This window comes from Rhinoderma darwinii, chromosome 6, assembly GCF_050947455.1.
Source record: "Rhinoderma darwinii isolate aRhiDar2 chromosome 6, aRhiDar2.hap1, whole genome shotgun sequence".
Lineage (NCBI taxonomy): Eukaryota > Metazoa > Chordata > Amphibia > Anura > Rhinodermatidae > Rhinoderma > Rhinoderma darwinii.
In genome coordinates, this window is record NC_134692.1 from 15,457,316 (window position 1) to 15,476,675 (window position 19,360).

The window sequence follows — 19,360 nt, forward strand, 5'->3', positions numbered from 1 at the left end:
TGAACATACCCTCAGGGTACAAACACACAGGGCGGATACACTGCGTAAAAGTACACCGCGTATTCGTCCTGGAAACCGCAGGTAATTTCGCCCGAAAAACCGCACCAAATTCTGGTGCAGTTTTTTGGCCAACATGACCGCTGCGGAAATACTGCAGGAATTAAAAAAAAAGTTTATACTTACCACCCCGGTGTTGTCATGGCGATGCATCCCTCTCTTCTGAGCGCCGCCTGGCCTCCTGGAATTGATGTAAACGATAATGTTCCCATTCACTGACAGCAAGCAGCGATCTAAATTAATACACAAATTGTACTAGACAGTTGTAGAACTTTTCATTATACAGTGATTTAAGAGGACCTGTCGTGTACCCAAAAACTTTAAATTGCGATTTTCCCTGGATTCCAGCGCCATTTTTTAATCTCTCATTCCGCTGCAATCAGCCCTGTTCATTTCGGCCATCTATCAAAGCGGCTTAGTTTCGCAACCTGTTGACGCTGGGTGGTGGAGACTGACCCGTTGTTCATTTTTTCATGTATTAGCAAATAAGAGGGCAAAATTAATAGGGCTGATTGCGGGGGAACGGAGATAAAAAAAAATGGCGCTGGAATCGGGGGGTGGGAGGCAGGAATTTAGTTATGGACACAATTTAACATTTTTGAGGACATGACGTAAAACCAGAATTCTTCGGCGCAGTCTCCACCATTGCTGATCCTATGTCATGTTCTAGAAATAAAACCTACATAGAGAACATTACTACCCATGTTGTTTCCTTGCCTCCTGCTGGATTCGCAGCGTTAGTCGTTGTGCAGATCATTTAATATTCACTCAACCACTTCACACCCGCGATTCCTGACATGGAAACTGCATTAACACTCTGCCCCCAAACCTGAGCCCGGGCCGCGGGAAATGCTCGGACTGCTGCATTTATAACATTATTGGCTCGGCTGGCACTCTTTTTTTGACACTTGTGAGAAGACGCTATTACTGCGGGGGAACTTTCACAGCCATTGGTCACACAAGACAATCAGTAAAGTGTAAAAACTTCAGTGGGTGCAGCAAAACATTAGCGCTGAGGTTGTTGTACGGTTCATCCTCATAGACGTCCCCGAGCAATGAACCGGTGCGGTGATGGGTAAGAGGCCGGTCACGTCAGATCACCGCACGCAGCAACACGAAGAGAACAGGCTCATGGAAGTGTAAAGCTTGTGTTTACTGGAAGGTGCCGTTGGGCTCGTCCAGACGTCTATTTGTGATAATTGCAGGATTGTTTTTGGCTTCTTCATCCGGTGAGAAGGTGGTGGATGCAGCTTCAGCTCCCAGTGCCAAAAAGGCATTTTAAATTTGGCTACAAAACATCTCGTCATTCTGCATTTTTGTTTCTTTTCATAATAAGCACAAAAACAAATCTAGAAAAAAAGATAATAAAATATATGACCGATACGATTGTAAGAGTTGTAATATATTATTATTATTAGTATTATTATTATTATTATTATTATTATTATTATTATTATTATTATTATTAGTATTATTTATTATTATTATTATTATTATTAGTATTAGTATTCTTAGTAGTATTAGGGTATGTTCACACGGCTTATTTACGGACGTAATTCGGGCGTTTTACGTCCGAAAATGCGCCTCGATAGCGTTGGCAAACATCTGCCCATTCATTAGAATGGGCTTTACGATGTTCTGTGCACACGGTCATTTTTTTTACGCCCCGCTGTCAAAAGGCGGGGCGTAAAAAAGACGCCTGCGTCAAAGAAGTGCCAGTCACTTCTTCAGACGTAAATGGAGCCGTTTTCCATGGACTCCATGGAAAAACAGCTCCATTTAACGTCCGTAATGGACGCAGCAAAAAGCGCCTCAACATGCCATTACGGGTGAAATTACGGTGCTGTTTTCTACTGAAAACAGCCCCGTAATATCAGCCGTTACGGAGGCTGCCGTGTGAACATACCAGAAGGGTTCATGCCCACAACTTCCGTAAGCCTCTGAGACTTCTGCTGCGGAAAGTGCATGGATTTGTTGCAGATTTTCTTTATTAAATGCACTGGGGAAGAAGAAATCTGCAAACAAATCCAAATGTGGCAGAATTTGCAGCAGATCACCTACGAATCCACAGCAAAATCCGCCAGTCCAGATAGTTTAAAATATGTATACTATGCTCACCTCCCGTGGCAATGCTTCCCTGGACCCCTGTACAACCAGCCTCCCTTCCACTGTACAGAGACCGGCGGGATACATGGGAAACATTGCCCTGGGAGCGCCGGGGGGTGGGGGGGTGAGTGATGTGTTTCTTTTTTTTCAGATACTCGCCGCATGATCTATTGAGGCTTTGTGGCTGGTGATTTCCCTGCAGCTGTCAATGGATTCGTTGTGGAAATTTTGTGCTGCAAATCTGCTACGTGTGAACATAACCTAATACACCTGATATGGGCTCTAAAAAATGGATCAAAAATACAGACCAAATATGCACTGTGTAAAATAGGCCTAAGGGTATGTGCACACGTAGTGTTTTCAGGCGTATTTCGGGGCGTTTACGCCTGGAAAAACGCCTGAAAAAATGGAAGCAGAACGCCTCCAAACACCTGCCCATTGATTAAAAAAACGCCCCCTGAAAAAGAAGTGCATGTCACTTTTGCGCCATTTCTGGAGCCATTTTTCATTGACGCTATAATAAAAACAGCTCCAAAAACGGCTGTAAAAACCGCGAATGGCTTAAAAATTGTCTGAATATCAGGAGCTGTTTTCTCTTGAAAACAGCTCTGTATTTTCAGACGTTTTTGATTTTGTGTGTGCACATACCCTTATTCTAGTGCGCCACTGAGATTTTGCTACAATGTATCAGTGCAGGTAAAAGTCTACAGGCTGTCAGAACATTCTGGGAGTTGTAGTTACACCACAGGTTGGAGACTACTACCCTTATTATATTATATAGAACGGCCTCTCCTATGTATAATATAGTCATAATTACAGAGCGGACTTCACAATCTGAGATCATTTCACATTTTCTTTCATGAAAGCCGGTGCCGGGGTCATTTATGTTTTACAGATTTACAGATCTTTTTCATTGCTCCGTATTATCTAACACTGGAATCACTGCTAATTAGTGCAGTCGGATTACAGCTCCCGCCTGAAAAGTCGCACTTCTCTCATTCACACTCATTATACAGTCATCTTTATGAAGGTTGCACGACCTTGGTTTTTTTTAGGGTGAAATAAATAAAAGTACAGAGGACGACCCACAGGAAAGAAAAAAGCCATGTTATTATTTACTATGACAAATTGCTGCTTGTTAAGAAAATATTAAAGATCACAGACTGTATTAATATTATAAAATGTGCAGCATGGTAATCATTTATATCCACAAAAACATCAGCCTATGACTGCAGTTATGGGCAAGTTTTTAAGTTGGTGTTTTGAAAAAAAAACAAAAAAAAAAACAGCGCCTCCTCATATCCACTGGTTGTGTCTGGTATTGCAGCTCAGCCTCATGTAAGTTATTTTGTACATGAGTTGCAATACCAGACACTGACACACACACACACACACACACGTGTGTATATATATATATATATATATATATATATATATATACACACACACACACACACACACACACACACGTGTATATATATATATATATATATATATATATATACACACACACACGCACACACTTTTGATGTAGCACACACACACACGCACACACGCACACACACACACACACACACACACACTTTTGATGCAGTTATTGGTGCCTCTTTTTGAGCCACAGCCAGAAGTAGATCCAAAAAGAAAGAAAGGTTTGAAGAAAAGACTGCATCTTTTTTCTTTTGTGTCCAATCCTAGCTCAAAAGACTTCATCAAGGCTGCATGTGTGATCCTGGCTTTACGGACTTGCCTCATGGAAGCTCCACTTTCGGCGGAGTACATGGAGTTATTCGAGCCCCCTGTCCCTATGGCTTCCCCTCTTACTTGTTTTAGGGTTCACACAGCCCATAGAAAGGGAAATGGGGCTATCCTGTGCCGGCTGTAACTAAATACCGTGGCCAACGCAGAATTGCCTGTTGCCCCCCTGACCTTGGTATCCAGTAAATGGCTCACGTTCCCCCCTTGCCTTAGCTACACCCCTATTCTGTGCTGGGCCCCATAGTAGCTTCATGTCCTTGTCCATTTCTATCCATCTTCTGAGACACCATCAGATGATGACATCATTGGGCAGACATATCAGATGATGATCAGGGTCTATGGGCTGGGACTCCACTTATCACTAGAACACACTGCTCAGGGGTGATGAGCTAAAATTCCTGCTCCAACTGGCCACATATTTTTCTTTGCAGCACCCCCTGCTGGGGAAACATGGTGTTACATGCCTTCCATTTAAATGAATGACTGACCATGTCGAATCGGGTCTGCCAGAGCGGCTCTGCACTCGGGCTAAGGCCGCCTTCACACGCAGAAACTTTTTGGCAATTTAAACTGCACCAAAAATGCTTCTAAAAACGCGTTTTTTATGACGTTTTTAGTGCAGTTTTTTTTGCGGTTTTTATCTAGTGTAATTTTGTACATGCATTTTTTTTTTTAGGGTGTTGTTAAAGTCCTATAGAAAAGCCTATGGCAAAAACACCTGAAAAAACGCCATACCCAGAGCATGATGCGTTTGAAAAGAACGGCCACTGACCTTAAAATTGCCTCGTAAACAACACAAACCATGTAGTGCATTTGATATTTTACTATAGACTTTAATGTAACATTTGGCCGCACTAAAAAAAACACATAAAAAACGCAGCAAAAATGCCTTTAAGGCCGGGTACCCACGGGACGTATGCGACCTGGAACCTGCAGGACTTTCTGTCCGTGCGATTTTTCGGACGGAAATTCCTCTGCATAATTAAGCGCACATACTTAGGTTTTATTCGAAAGAGCGTATTTCACATCCGTGTTACGCGCGTTAAAACAACGGACGTCGCACGGACCTATGCAATTCAATGGGTCCATTCAGACATTCCGTATTTTCCACGCAGCGTATGTCCGCTGCATGTCCTATACTTGTGCGTTTTTTGCGCATCACGCACCCTCTGAAGTCAACGGGTGCGTGAAAAAAACTAAAAGCACACAGACATCATCCGTGTGCTGTCTGTGTTTTTCACGCACCGGTTGCAAATGTAAAAAACGCGTGACATACGCGCGTAAAAAACGCAGACGCGCACCGTACACGGATGTCACGTGGAACTGCAATGCAATAAAAACGCGAGGGGTTCCAGAGCTGGGGATACACTCATTTTTTTGCATTCCCAGTCAGTATTTTCATTTAGCGAGAGTTTTGATGTTGGCAGTAACTTGTTCTTTTGCTTTTTTTTTTTTTTTTTTTTTTATGTTTTTATGTCATCAATGTAGTTGCAGATACAATGCTACAAAGAAAATCAGTTTACTGCGGTATATAGAGGAACAAAAAAAAAAGGTTTCCAATTTGTACAAGCAGAACAATGGCAGCTGCTGCTGTACATCTTGCCGCTGGTTCCGCTCCGTAAACTTAATGGAGCTGTTTGTCAGCGCACTAAGTGCACATTAAGTATAATTTCAGTCCCACAGCCCTTGATTTTCAGTAAACTGAGACTTTTTTCATTCCCCACAATTTCCTCTGATTTATTTTATTTTTATCTCAGAAGGTAACAGTTACCATCGACGGCCCCGGCAAGGTATTCACAAGTATAGCATTAAAATGCAATTTGAAATGAATTAGTTCACCCCGAAGAAAACCCGCTGAGGACTCGTTACATCTATAACAAATAGAAGCAATCAACATCAAATTCACAGAAATGTTTCTTTTTTTTTTTCTATTATAAAACGTACTTATCACTATCAATTACCAAAAACGACAGTCAAATGTTAAAAATATAAAATCTTTCAAAACCAATGTATAAAAATGATTCCAATGATTATAACGGGCATTTTATAAAGGGTAATTTTCGTAAATTTGCCATAGTTCAATGTTTATTGGTCGGAGATTGACATATAAAAGAGAAGTAAACAGTTATGTACAATGCTAGGAGTCCCTGCCTCGCTGCAGGACAGCTGTCCCGTACTGTAATCATGTTTTCAGTACGGGACAGTAGTTCCACGGAGAGGCAGGGACTCCTAGCGTCGTACATAACTATGATGCTAGGAGCCTGGCTCCCTGCACTGAGTTCGGTCTGGGACTTCCGCCCGAAATACGTCCGTCCATTACGGACGTTAATGTGCTCGTGTGAACCCAGCCTTAGGGTACATGGAGGGTAGAAGAGGAGCGAGAAGATGAACATCATTTATATTTATTTAATTATCTGATGGGGCGGTTGTCTGATGGGGGTAGTCTGATCTGGGGGAGGCAAGGTACATTCTACCTCGCTACACCACACAGGGTGAAATCTATGCCAGCTAGAAGTTAGTGTAGATTTCCACTATACTTCACGCCAGTTTTCTGGCGTAAATTATAATAAATTTGTTATTCGGGGTGACCCGCCCCTGTATAGAAAGCCACACCCCTTTTCACAAAAGTTATGAGGCTCGCGTAAAAAGGCCAAAAGTGCATTGCAAATTGCTTTGCCGATTATGACTTTTGCAACTTTTCTATGCCAGAAAACTGTTGTAGAAAGTTGATCAATTCCCTGCGTATTCAGCAGCTGCGCCATATGAATTGGGGCCGCACATCTGCAACGTAAGGGCCACTGACACTGATATTTTTCTATAACCTAAAGCATAGTAATAAAAGTTGTGATAAAGATATACAAAATAAGAAAGAGCTAAAGGCTAAAACTTGAGATGACCTCACAATGTATATATATATATATATATCTCCAGTTTCCACACCGGTGAAGCATTTTACCAGACTGGGATGAGATTTACTTTTACCCTCTTTTCTGTCCTAACGCAAGGTGTTCTGTATCGGCTGCTGCGCCGCTAATCCCAACCAGGGGAGTCTGTCAGCTTTCTAATTTTTTTAAGAAGTTTATTCATTTGTGTGACTGCTTGTGCGAGGAATTGTGCACCAGGCGTTGAGATTTCTAGAAAGCAGGAATAGAGCGAGGCGAGCTCTGACCTCGCAGAACATCATGAAGGTGGAAATGAGTTCTGCAGAGCTGCTGGTGGAGGTTTAATAACCAATCCCACTGAAAGCTTTTTATCTTCACACCGGGTGCTGCCAACTCTGTATCTGTGTGAGGCCTCTCCGACTGTGACAACTAAAATCTAAATGGACGTCTTGTAAAACTCCCAGAAGACATCAACAAAGTAAAGAGAATTCTTCATCATTTGTATCTGTGTCTCCAGTACTTAGTGGATTCTAATGTTCCCAAAGGTGCCAGTCTTCAGGCGGATGTGGGCCCGCACTTTACTAATAACCAGAGAAGTGGTTCCCCTTCCACAGTAGTGTTATTGTGATCGATGCATTTAGTTGTGTGGGTTATCTGCAACCCGTGAGGCGCTATTACCCAGAACTCCCAACATTTGAATCACCACTCAGCTCAAAAATGGCCACAAAACCGCCCAGAAATACCCACTTTTGAGTACGTTTGCATAAGCTTTGCCCCTTTGAGGTCTGGCCAGTTGGAAGGGATGGTATCACCTAACCGGTGGCTTTGAGGTTATGTTCACACGGGCTATCTTCAGACATTTTTCGGGCCGTAAACATCCCGAAAAACGGCTGAAAAATCTGAAGCAGAACGCCTACAAACATCTGCCTATTGATTTCAATGGGAAATACGGCCTTCTGTTCCGACGGGGCGTTTTTTTTTACGCCTCATTTTAAAATAACAGCACGTAAAAAGACGACCAGTAAAAATAAATGAATGTCACTTCTTGAGCCGTTTTTTAAGCCGTTTTTCATTGACTCAATAGAAAAGCAGCTCCAAAAACGGCCGTAAAACACGTTTTTGGAGCCGTTTTTCATTGACTATTGAAAACCGTAAAAAACGCAGTGAAAATGCAGTGAAAAACGCGAAAGTCGCGAGTGGCTTAAAAAACGTCTGAAAATCAGGAACTGTTTTCCCTTAAAAACAGTTCTGTATTTTCAGAGGTTTTTTGCTAAGTGTGTGAACATACCCTAAAGCCAATTGTGGGATTTGGGTTCCCTTGTTGTTGGCATCTGCAGATATTATCAACTATAACTGGCACTGGGGAGGTCAAAACATTAGGGTATGTTCACACGCTAGACTAAAAACGTCTGAAAATACGGAGCTGTTTTCAAGGGAAAACAGCTCCTGATTTTCAGACTTTTTTTAAGCCACTCGCGATTTTCGCTGCAATTTTCGCTGCATTTTCGCTGCGTTTTTTACGGTAGTTTTTGGAGCTGTTTTCAATAGAGTCAATGAAAAACGGCTCCAAAAACGTCCCAAGAAGTGACCTGCACTTCTTTATCGCAGCCGTTTTTCAAACGTCTGCTTCTGATTTTTTGGCCGTTTTGGCCCAAATAACGGCCGAAAATAGGCTGTGTGAACATACCCTTACTGGGTAAAAATTAACAAGAAACTTTGTGACTATCATAAAATTCCCAATTGACCAATAATTAATATTAGATAACAAACAGAATTTAAGAGTCTATGACCTAACAAGCTGGGTGTAGACCCAGCCTGTTAGGTAATTGAATGGAAAGTATCATCAGAAAATAACGTATTATTTAAATCTGTTTTCATTATAAACATTTTTTGTTTTTAGTGTATATATATATATATATTTTTTTATTTATTTATTTATTTATTTTTTTACGTGACTATTCTTATTAGAAATCTCCTGATATATTCCAGTTTTCAAACTAGTCACTTGGACAGACAATAGGCTGACACGTCCTGTTCTCTAGAACTATTTTTTTTTAGCTTTGCTGTGTAGATTGGAACAGAGGGCAGGGGAATTTATTCACAGCTCTGTTGTTCTGCTGTAGGCATAGATAAGGCAGGAGACTAAGGATCCTTTTACTCGGCCAAACGTGGAACTACTGTCCCGTACTGAAAACATGAGTACAGTACGGGACAGTTGTCCGTCAGCGAGGCAGGGACTCCTAGCATCGTACATAACTATGATGCTAAGAGCCCAGCTCCCTGCACTGTGTTTGGTCCGGGACTTGCTGCCGAAATACGTCCGTCCATTACGGACCGAACATGCTCGTGTAAATCCAGCCTAACACATGCAGACTGTGCCATGTAGTTGCTACAGATAAGGGACAAAATCCACCGTTATAGAGGGCACCCAGCGATGGCTCAGCAGTGGACTCCTAGGTTTTATTCCGACTAAGGCCAACATCTGCGTTGAGTTCGTTCTCCCCGTGTTTGCGTGGGTTTTTTCCTGTTTCCTCCAACACCCCAAAAATATATTGATAGGTTAATTTTATTCTAATAGAACTGGCCCTGGGGTGTGTAATATAGGGAACTTAGATCGTGAGCCTATTGGATATAGGGGACTGATGTGAATGTTGACAATCTCTGTACAGAGTTGCGGAATATATTGCCGCTAGATAAGCAACATGAAAAAAATAATTTGCCACACGGTACTTTGCACAGACTTTTTACGGTAGCACATGGCATCCCTACGTATCCATATTTCGGACTTATAGGCACTCCATGTGGTAAGGCACCATATTCTCCCCTAGGGACAATGCTAATTTGACATGCAATGAAACATACCATAACTTGTTTCTCTTGGATTCTGCATAAATCTGTAAGGAAAAACCTCTGTGAGTCTCCATATAAACCAGAGAACTGTGTATGGGCCATAGCATAGTATGGCCGCCGTCTTATAGATCCGTACCACACAGATCAGTAATACAGTCATGGGCTGCGGGCCTTCAGCTGTGTATTCAAAAGCATAAACTGCTGTATACTGTCTGTCTGCGTCTACTGATACAGGCTTCGAAAACAAATTGAATTCTCCGCGCACATTTACTACAACTTTGAAAAGTGAAATACTAATCTCTCCGCTGTCACTGCTTATTTCCCAGCCATACAGCGGTAACCTGGTGAGTGAAGAAACGTCTGCGAGGCATTTCACAAATGACGCTTGAAAAGATTTCTCTGGCTGAGTGAAACTTAAATCTAATTTTACTTTTTTTTTTGCTTTTGAAGTTGCAAATTCCTTCTGGATTATTTACTGTTAGGTGCAATTCACACTGAGTTTGCTCACGCACGTGCCGAACGTATCCATAGGTCCCCATTCTGGCATCCTTTGGGCCAGTATACGTTGTCAAGCCTATTTTTCCACTACTCTATTTCATACAGCGGCATCCAGTATCTTTATTTTTTTGAACATGGGACCCTTGTGGGGGACTTATGCCCTTCCATGCCTAAACCGTGGCATACATCGGAGACTTCCATTGAAGTTATACGCCAGAAAAACCTCTGATTGTATACCTCTAATGTACACTTTTACGCCGTGAGAATAGACCCTTAGGTCCCATGCATACGATCGTGCCCATAATCCAGGTCCGTGATTATGGGCACGGCCAGCCACTGACAGCTGTCCGCATTTGCGGGCCATGCTTCCATTATAAAGTATGGGAGCACGGTCCGTAAAATAAAATAATAGGACGTGTCGTATGTTTACGGAAGGTTTCTACGGCACGGACACCTTCCCATAGAAATGAATGGGTCCGTAATTACGGATCGTAATTACGGTCTAAATCTACGGTCGTGTGCATGGGGCCTTAGTGAAGCTGAATGTGATCTGACACAGCTCATATTTACCCCAGGGGCCTCAGACAATGAGACCAGTCTGGTTGTTGACCTTGAACTGGTCTATGCAGTAGATAAAGAACAATGTTTTTTCCAGAGTTGCTCCTGGACCCCGTTGTAAAATCTCAAAAAGGCTCCCAACCTGTTAGTCACCCTATGATCAGAGGAGCTCATAGCTGGATCTACATTCCCATCCACACGGTTTGACTTGGGTGGGTACATGAGTGGCACAATGCGGCCCCCTACATATAACTCAAGGCTATGTAATTTACTGAGACATTAGTTGCTACCTGGTACCCCAATGGCACCATTGTTGGTCTGAGATTATCCTGCCCATGATACTGCCAAGGACGTGTTGCATAATTTCTGTTTCCCCAATGGGTGTTAGGTAATGCATTGACCATGGGACACGTTGGGAGGCAATGTTACCATGCGCTACGCTGTATCCTATCATAAAGTTCTTTAATTGCTACATTCTTTTTCACACAATGGCTACATTGTCTATAGCATTGGTCTCCAACCTGTGGTTCACCAGATATTGTGATACTACAACTCCCAGCTGGGAGCTACAGGATGGAGACCACTGCTCTATAGTTTTATACAATTACTTTAAAATAGGGTACCTACCTATAGGTGGCACTAGAGAGACAATTTTTCTCCCTTTAGAGGCGAGCTAATTTGCATGCTTTTTCCCAGAGAGCATTGCTTGCAAGACTCCCTACATCAACTGGATCTCCACAAGGAGAACTAGTTACCCCCTGAGAGAAATAGGGTTAGTAAATCGAGTAGAAGAACAAAAAATCATAGGAGGAATTCATCAGCCACTCTACGCCAGTTTCCTGGCATAGAAAGTCACAATTTGCACAAAAACATTTGTATTTTGATGCCGCCTCTGCCAAGTTTTTAGTGGAGTTGCAGCTTTGTGAGAGGGGTGTGGACGCTCTTGGCCCGACAAATTTATTCTAATTTGCAGCCCAGCACATTTATTTTAATTTACGCCAGTCTTAATAAATCTACCCCTAGTTGACAAAAATAGGTTGACTAGAACTTAAAAGGGAAGGTGTCACTTAAAGGGAAGGTGTCATGATTTTTTTTTTTTTGTAATTATATTGCTTTTTATATAATGTAAAGACTTTTTTTTAATTTATGCTGTCACTTTCAACTTTTTAATGTATTCATACTTTTACTACTCTATGGGGTCTGCCATTTTTTTCATCTCTGTATGTGTCGATTAACGTCACATACTAAGATGCTATACGGCACATACAATCCCATAGAGAATGCGAACGGGAGCCGTTCCATTCTCAGAAGCGTGCGCCGTATGTGTGTGCTTGCGCAGTTCACACACAGACCTGAACGAATCTCGTTCCTAGAGAGAAATCCGGCGCCATTTTCATGTGGAACGGAAGCCGCTGCCGGACAGTAAGATGATGACTTCCGGCCGCGGCTTCCGGCCATATGTTCAACGAAGCGAAGGCACAAGGAAGAGGAGCGTAGGCGGCAAGAACTTGATAAGACGCTCAGAAAATGGCGGCACACAGTATAGGCGGTTTGACGACATTCAAACCCCTCCCTCGCCTGGCAGTAGCCAGAAGAAGGGAGGGGGGATTGTGTGAGGACACTAGAGGAGAGTGTGTCCACCCCAAATTTGCAGCATAAATCAATGAGGTTGCTTTACCACCGTGACCATGCTGCGATTTTGGGAACTGCTCCCTCTAGTGGCCAGCCCATGGAAATATTATAAATTAGAATCTAATTTATAATATTTTCTGACTTGTGAAAAAATTAATAAAACATTAAAACAATGTGTAATCAGTTATATACTCATTGTTTAACTGAAAAAATAAAAATAAATTTCTAGCGACACATTCCCTTTAACAGGAATCCTGTTCTAACACTAATTTGTCAACCAATCAGGCTGCTAGTAGACTTGCTGACACGTCTTATCTATACAGATGGTGCCTAGGGCCGCCCCATGGTGTGATCCTATATAGGGCAGGCATTGTCATTTATTTCAGATGTTCAGTAGTGAGTGTTAGCGGTCCCGGGCATGCTGTGAGGGATGTCACTTATTAACGGTCACAGGTTGTGAAGATGACAGATCTCACTCCATTTAAAGACTTTTTCTTTACACAGCGTGCGGTGACTTTCTTCCTAACAAGCAGCAGCTCGTAAATACTCACTTAAATAGGTTCTTCTAAGGTACGAAACAAAGTGTTTTGGTACTTTAACGTACATCGACCTGATACTTGTGGCAAGTTACTATGGTGACAAAAAATATAATATACTTTTATGATCCACTGCTTGTCCCTGCTATTCACAACATATTTCTACTTATTCTGAGAGCTTTGTATCTGTTGTCTGCATGAAAGACATTTATGCCGCTGCTGTGTGTTACAATGAATAGCAAACAAAAGTATCAACCATTCATGAATAGCGAAAAATGTTTTGGAATTAAATTTTTTATGTAAAACTAAAAAAAAGTTAAAAGGTTAGGAAAAAAAAAATGGTTGTTGACTGTGAATGAAACTATAATCTATGATCTAATTGTGTTCCTTCCCTATCTCTACATTGCTTGTATGTCCCCTGCTGGGTGGGGATCGGAACTCTCAACCGCCAATCACAGCAATGGGAAATAAGTTTTGACGTGGGTGGGATCATAGAACACGATGTAGCCAATCAAATCATGGGAATGATGAGAGCAGCAGAAGAGGAGTGTGCTGATCTTGTGGGGGAAATAACCGGGATCCTCCAACACACATCTAATGTGTATAACCAGTTTTTAAAGGGGTTATGGGTTACCCCATAATAAAAAACAACAACTTTCAGAAACACTAACCTTGTGAATGATGTCCCGGTCCCTTGTTACCATCACAAGCCTCGGGTCCTCTGTTTTGATCGCGGCAGCCAATCACTGCATGACACAGGGACATTGCAGCCATTACAGCAGTAGTCTTCCACCAGTGGGTCTCCAGTTGTTGGAAAACTACTACTTCCAGCATATCCCGATAGTCTGTGGTCAGGACATGCTTGGAGTAGTAGTTTTCCAACAGATGAAGAGCTACAAGTTGGAGATCACACATTCTGGTCATCATATCACTACTTTTTAATCAAAACATTGGACTGGAGGCATGCGGGGGATTACCTAGTCATCAGATCCGGCCAAAATATTTCACTGCTTCTATTCATCTTGGCTCTGATACAGCTCCTTCACATGTAAGGCCCCGTACACATAGGTGTTGTTTTAGGTTTCGTTATGGTTCCGGTGTTTTCGAGGGCAAGAATAACGTAGTAGGTAGCATTATTCTTCATGTCAAAACCACCATAATATTATATGTTAATGGGATTTTTTTCAAAACAGATATGTCATAGTTACCATAAAAAATGGAAGTCCTAACCCTGGCCTCACCAGCAAAAACGGGGAAAAAACACTCCCCCCTTCAGTTGACAGCCCAATGATCTGGCCGGTGTTGTTTTAGCCCTGCTCTATTTAGAATGCTGGACATACTGATGAGCAGAGACGGTTTTAGGGGGTGGCAAACAGGGCAATTGCCCAGGGCCCCCATTTCCTAGGGTAGCCCGAGAATGGGACATCAATATTCACACTACAGTGAAATGTACTGTAAACAACTATCAAGAAAGTTCAGGCATGATGTATTTTGTGGTCTTGCCTTCCAGAGGTCAACTGTGTCACTGCTGATGGTCGTCCTGCAGATGTAACTGAATGTCTTCGATTTGCCGGGCCAGTCCCACCCTCGGCACAAGAGTGTAAGGTCCCGTGTAAAGAGGATTGTACATTTACTCCATGGACTAAATTTACCTCCTGTACCTCAGACTGCACTTCAACTAGAATTAGGAGAAGATCGCTCACCGGTAGGTTACTTCTTCCCCTCCTAGGAATAACATGTTGGCTATCTTCTCGAGTTATACTTACCATGAAACCTGTTAAATAAACCAAAATAAAAAGTCCATGGTATGTCATTTTTTTTAGATACTTGGGGGCATTCATACAGCCTAAGGCCTCATGTACACGTACATAGTTTTAAGCCGCAATTACGGATCCGTAATTGTAGATAAAATAATGACTCATTCATTTCTATCGGCCACGGACACCTTCCCGTATTTTGACGGGTGTGTGTCCGGGCCGTAGAAATGAGCCGCAAAAATAGAACATATTTATTGCATTTACGGACCGTTTTCCTATACTTATTACTGTGAGCACGGTCCGCGGCCCGTCCGGTTGTGTGCATTTATCCTGTTTCCAAGAGAGAAAATGATCAAGTTTATCTACAAAAGTTAGTCACAAATTTTTACACTCCCATAGTCTCTAGTTTTAAACTATCAATCAAAATATAAAACTATAACTTATTTATCAACTCGAGTCAATGTAGTGAAGTCTCTTATCTCTTTGTTTGAAGCGTATGTTCACCTCTATATACAGTCTGAGTTACAGACTGTATTATAGGCTAGAGCTGCATTCACAATTCTGCAGGTTGTTATTAGAAAGAGTCAACCAGCCTGTTGTCAGAAACACCTCTAAGGGTAAGTTCATATGGAGGTTTTTGTCAGGCAGAAAAACACACAAGGCCTTCATGATTTTTGAGGTACATCTTGAGATGTCAATTCACTGTATTTAATATATATAATTGTGCTCCCACAATATAGAAAAATTGGAAATTCACTGAAGTGACATTTGAGTAAAATATACCTTTTATTATAGTAACTCGCTAAAAACAGGGGTAACACACCACTGTGAAAAAAGCCCCACCGTGTATATTAAAAATGTATTAAACAGTAAACACTGAATCATTTAGATAAGTATATCTCAGTGTTTATAACGATATTCACCGGAATCAGCATTTAACCTGGGCACAACAATAGTACGAGCCCCAAGAACACACCAGGGTCCGTGATCAACACCGGAATCTCCTAGCGCTGGGTCCACCACAATGCTACTGTCCCCTATGCAACAATCCCATATACAAAAACGACCCTACGCGTTTCAAATACTCATCCTCAGGGGTCTGTATCTTGGTCACTCTGGCCTGATTACCAGCGATAAAAATATTCGACAGCAGATATTCTGCTGCGCATCACGGAAGGATGCTTCCGTGATGCGCAGCAGAATATCTGCTGTCGAATATTTTTATCGCTGGTAATCAGGCCAGAGTGACCAAGATACAGACCCCTGAGGATGAGTATTTGAAACGCGTAGGGTCGTTTTTGTATATGGGATTGTTGCATAGGGGACAGTAGCATTGTGGTGGACCCAGCGCTAGGAGATTCCGGTGTTGATCACGGACCCTGGTGTGTTCTTGGGGCTCGTACTATTGTTGTGCCCAGGTTAAATGCTGATTCCGGTGAATATCGTTATAAACACTGAGATATACTTATCTAAATGATTCAGTGTTTACTGTTTAATACATTTTTAATATACATCTTGAGATGTCAGCATTTTTTGATGCTTTCTTTTTACTGATTTTTTGGGCAGTTTTTGACAGTTTTTTTTTACGTATTTTTTATGAAGCAAATGCAAAACCATGCCAAAAAAAACTGCTTCAAATAAGCGGCACTTTTTTATGCCTCCCATTGATTTTAATGGATGTTGAGGGATTTCAGCTCTGACGTCTGCAGAAGTGTGAATGCAGCTCGGGTGTATAATATAGACTGTAACTCAGGATCACTACAGGATAAGTAATGTAATGTATGTTCATAGTGACTCCACCAGCAGAATGGTGAGTGTAGCTCTGGAGTATAATACAGGCTATAACTCAGGATCAGTACAGGATATGTAATGTATGTACACAGTGCCTCCACCAGCAGGATAGTGAGTGCAGCTCTGGAGTATAATACTGGATGCAACTCAGGATCAGTACAGGATAAGTAATGTAATGTATGTACACAGTGACTCCACCAGCAGAATAGTGAGTGCAGCTCTGGAGGAGAATACAGGATGTAACTCAGGATCAGTACATGATAAGTAATATAATGTACTTATACAGTGACTCCAGAGCTGCACTCACTATTCTGCTGGTGGAGTCACTGTATACATACATTACATTACCCATCCTGTACTAATCCTGAGTTACATCCTGTATTATACTCCAGAGCTGCACTCACTATTCTGCTGGTGGAGTATAATACAGGATATAAGTCAGGATCAGTACAGAATAAGTAATGTAATGTATGTACACAGTGACTGCATCAGCAGAATAGTGAGTGCAGCTCTGGAGTATAATACAGGATGTAACTCAGGATCAGTACAGGATAAGTAATGTAATGTATGTACACAGTGACACTACCAGCAGAATAGTAAATACATCTCTGGAGTATAATACAGGATGCAACTCAGGATCCGTACAGGATAAGTAATGTAATGTATGTACACAGTGATTCCACCAGCAGAATAGTGAGTGCAGCTCTGGAGTATAATACAGGATGTAACTCAGGATCAGTACAGGATAAGTAATGTAATGTATGTACACAGTGACACCACCAGCAGAATAGTAAATACAGCTCTGGAGTATAATACAGGATGCAACTCAGGATCCGTACAGGATAAGTAATGTAATGTATGTACACAGTGATTCCACCAGCAGAATAGTGAGTGCAGCTCTGGAGTATAATACAGGATGTAACTCAGGATCAGTACAGGATAAGTAATGTAATGTATGTACACAGTGACACCACCAGCAGAATAGTAAATACAGCTCTGGAGTATAATACAGGATGCAACTCAGGATCCGTACATGACTCAAATAAGTCGAGTCGCTTCTCCCCTTATGTAAATCTACCCTCCCAAAGCAGACACTGAAACAGAGTTGGATTTTAATGGCCACAGCAGCCGTTTATTATTTAAATAACAATAACTTTAAATACCATAATTTTTGAATCCCCAAAAAAGGGGATACATCATAACAACAAATAACCCACTGCGACCCTATCAGGGTCATAACATTATAAACCAACCAGAATGACAGGGGCAAGTCCTTGAAGCCACCGATACTTAATTTTGGCCATCTGCCCACAAATACCTTACCCCCAGCCGTAACCCGGCCCAGGAGCACCAAATTACCTTTTTGCAGATGACCACCATATATATATAAATATATATAACCCAGCTTTCAAAAGGGGTAACACCCTAAGAAGCCGACAAATTGGGGGTGCATCCCGTGATGCATTCCCCCCCACCACTTTTTACGACCTACTTCAAGGACTCCCCCCCGCAGCTGCAATGACAAAATTTAACCTCCCCCAAAGACAAATGTCAATAAGCAAATAAACTTTGACGAGAAGAACCACCATCCGCAGCAACCTTTTGCCGCGGTCAACCGATCCACATCAGGGCGGGCGGGCGGGAACATGTTCCTGCTTCTGTGTCCTGGCGAAGAGAGGGAGAGCACAAACAGGAAACAGGTACATCCCCTTCAATCCCCACCCCTTCTCACTCAAGCCCTCCTGCTGTCCCCCCCCCCTTTCCTCTCATAGGCCAGCCAACTCTGTGTCCCTCCCATCTATTTTAGTCATGGAGGCCTTCCCTTATTCCTTTTTTCTTCTTTCAGTACGGCCTCTTCTTGACTCAAATAAGTCGAGTCGCTTCTCCCCTTATGTAAATCTACCCTCCCAAAGCAGACACTGAAACAGAGTTGGATTTTAATGGCCACAGCAGCCGTTTATTATTTAAATAACAATAACTTTAAATACCATAATTTTTGAATCCCCAAAAAAGGGGATACATCATAACAACAAATAACCCACTGCGACCCTATCAGGGTCATAACATTATAAACCAACCAGAATGACAGGGGCAAGTCCTTGAAGCCACCGATACTTAATTTTGGCCATCTGCCCACAAATACCTTACCCCCAGCCGTAACCCGGCCCAGGAGCACCAAATTACCTTTTTGCAGATGACCACCATATATATATAAATATATATAACCCAGCTTTCAAAAGGGGTAACACCCTAAGAAGCCGACAAATTGGGGGTGCATCCCGTGATGCATTCCCCCCCACCACTTTTTACGACCTACTTCAAGGACTCCCCCCCGCCAAAGCGAAACAGGCCTTGACCACCTCACGCCTGCGAGCTCCTCCACACTCCCACCGCTCGCTCAATTCCATCGGTCAAAGCCAGACTCCACATATCCATCCCCACCTCATTGAGGTGCACACCGTCCTCTCTCCAGTAGCTGCCTGTCCCAGCCTCCAGATCCCAGTGGCGCACCGCAACCCCACCATTACGCGTCACGAAGCTCGATATGGCCCTATTAGCCTTAATGCGAGCCTTGTTAATTTTTCCCACAGAACGGGCCATCCGCCAGTTCTTCCTAGGGACCATCTCAGACCACACCGTCACCAATTTAGGATAAGTTGCCCATAAGCAGAGCAAATCATGCTTGACGTCCCGTACCAACTCCCGGAAAGGGCGTATACCCAAATCGTTGCCTCCCACATGCAACACCAGTACCTCCGGCGCCCTGTCAAGCAGTACAAAATTGTGAAACTCGGGCAATACCCTGTTCCATGTCATTCCCCGTATACCCATCCACCTCACAACCGCCGCGTCCCGCGGAATCCTGAGCTGTCGACCGTCCGGCCGTACATCCACGCGAAGGGCACCCCAGTACACAAAAGAATGTCCCATAATCCAC

The 19,360-nt window shown here is 42.6% G+C and overlaps 1 protein-coding gene across 1 annotated transcript in view; it reads left to right on the top strand.

Annotated features, from left to right (window-relative positions):
• Positions 1 to 19,360, top strand: part of THSD7B (thrombospondin type 1 domain containing 7B) — a 406,197-nt gene that overhangs the window by 245,700 nt on the left and 141,137 nt on the right. Inside the window, exon 13 of the mRNA XM_075829232.1 lies at positions 14,385 to 14,579. Coding sequence (XP_075685347.1) covers positions 14,385 to 14,579 — 195 coding nt within the window. The remainder of the gene's footprint in view (positions 1 to 14,384; positions 14,580 to 19,360) is intronic.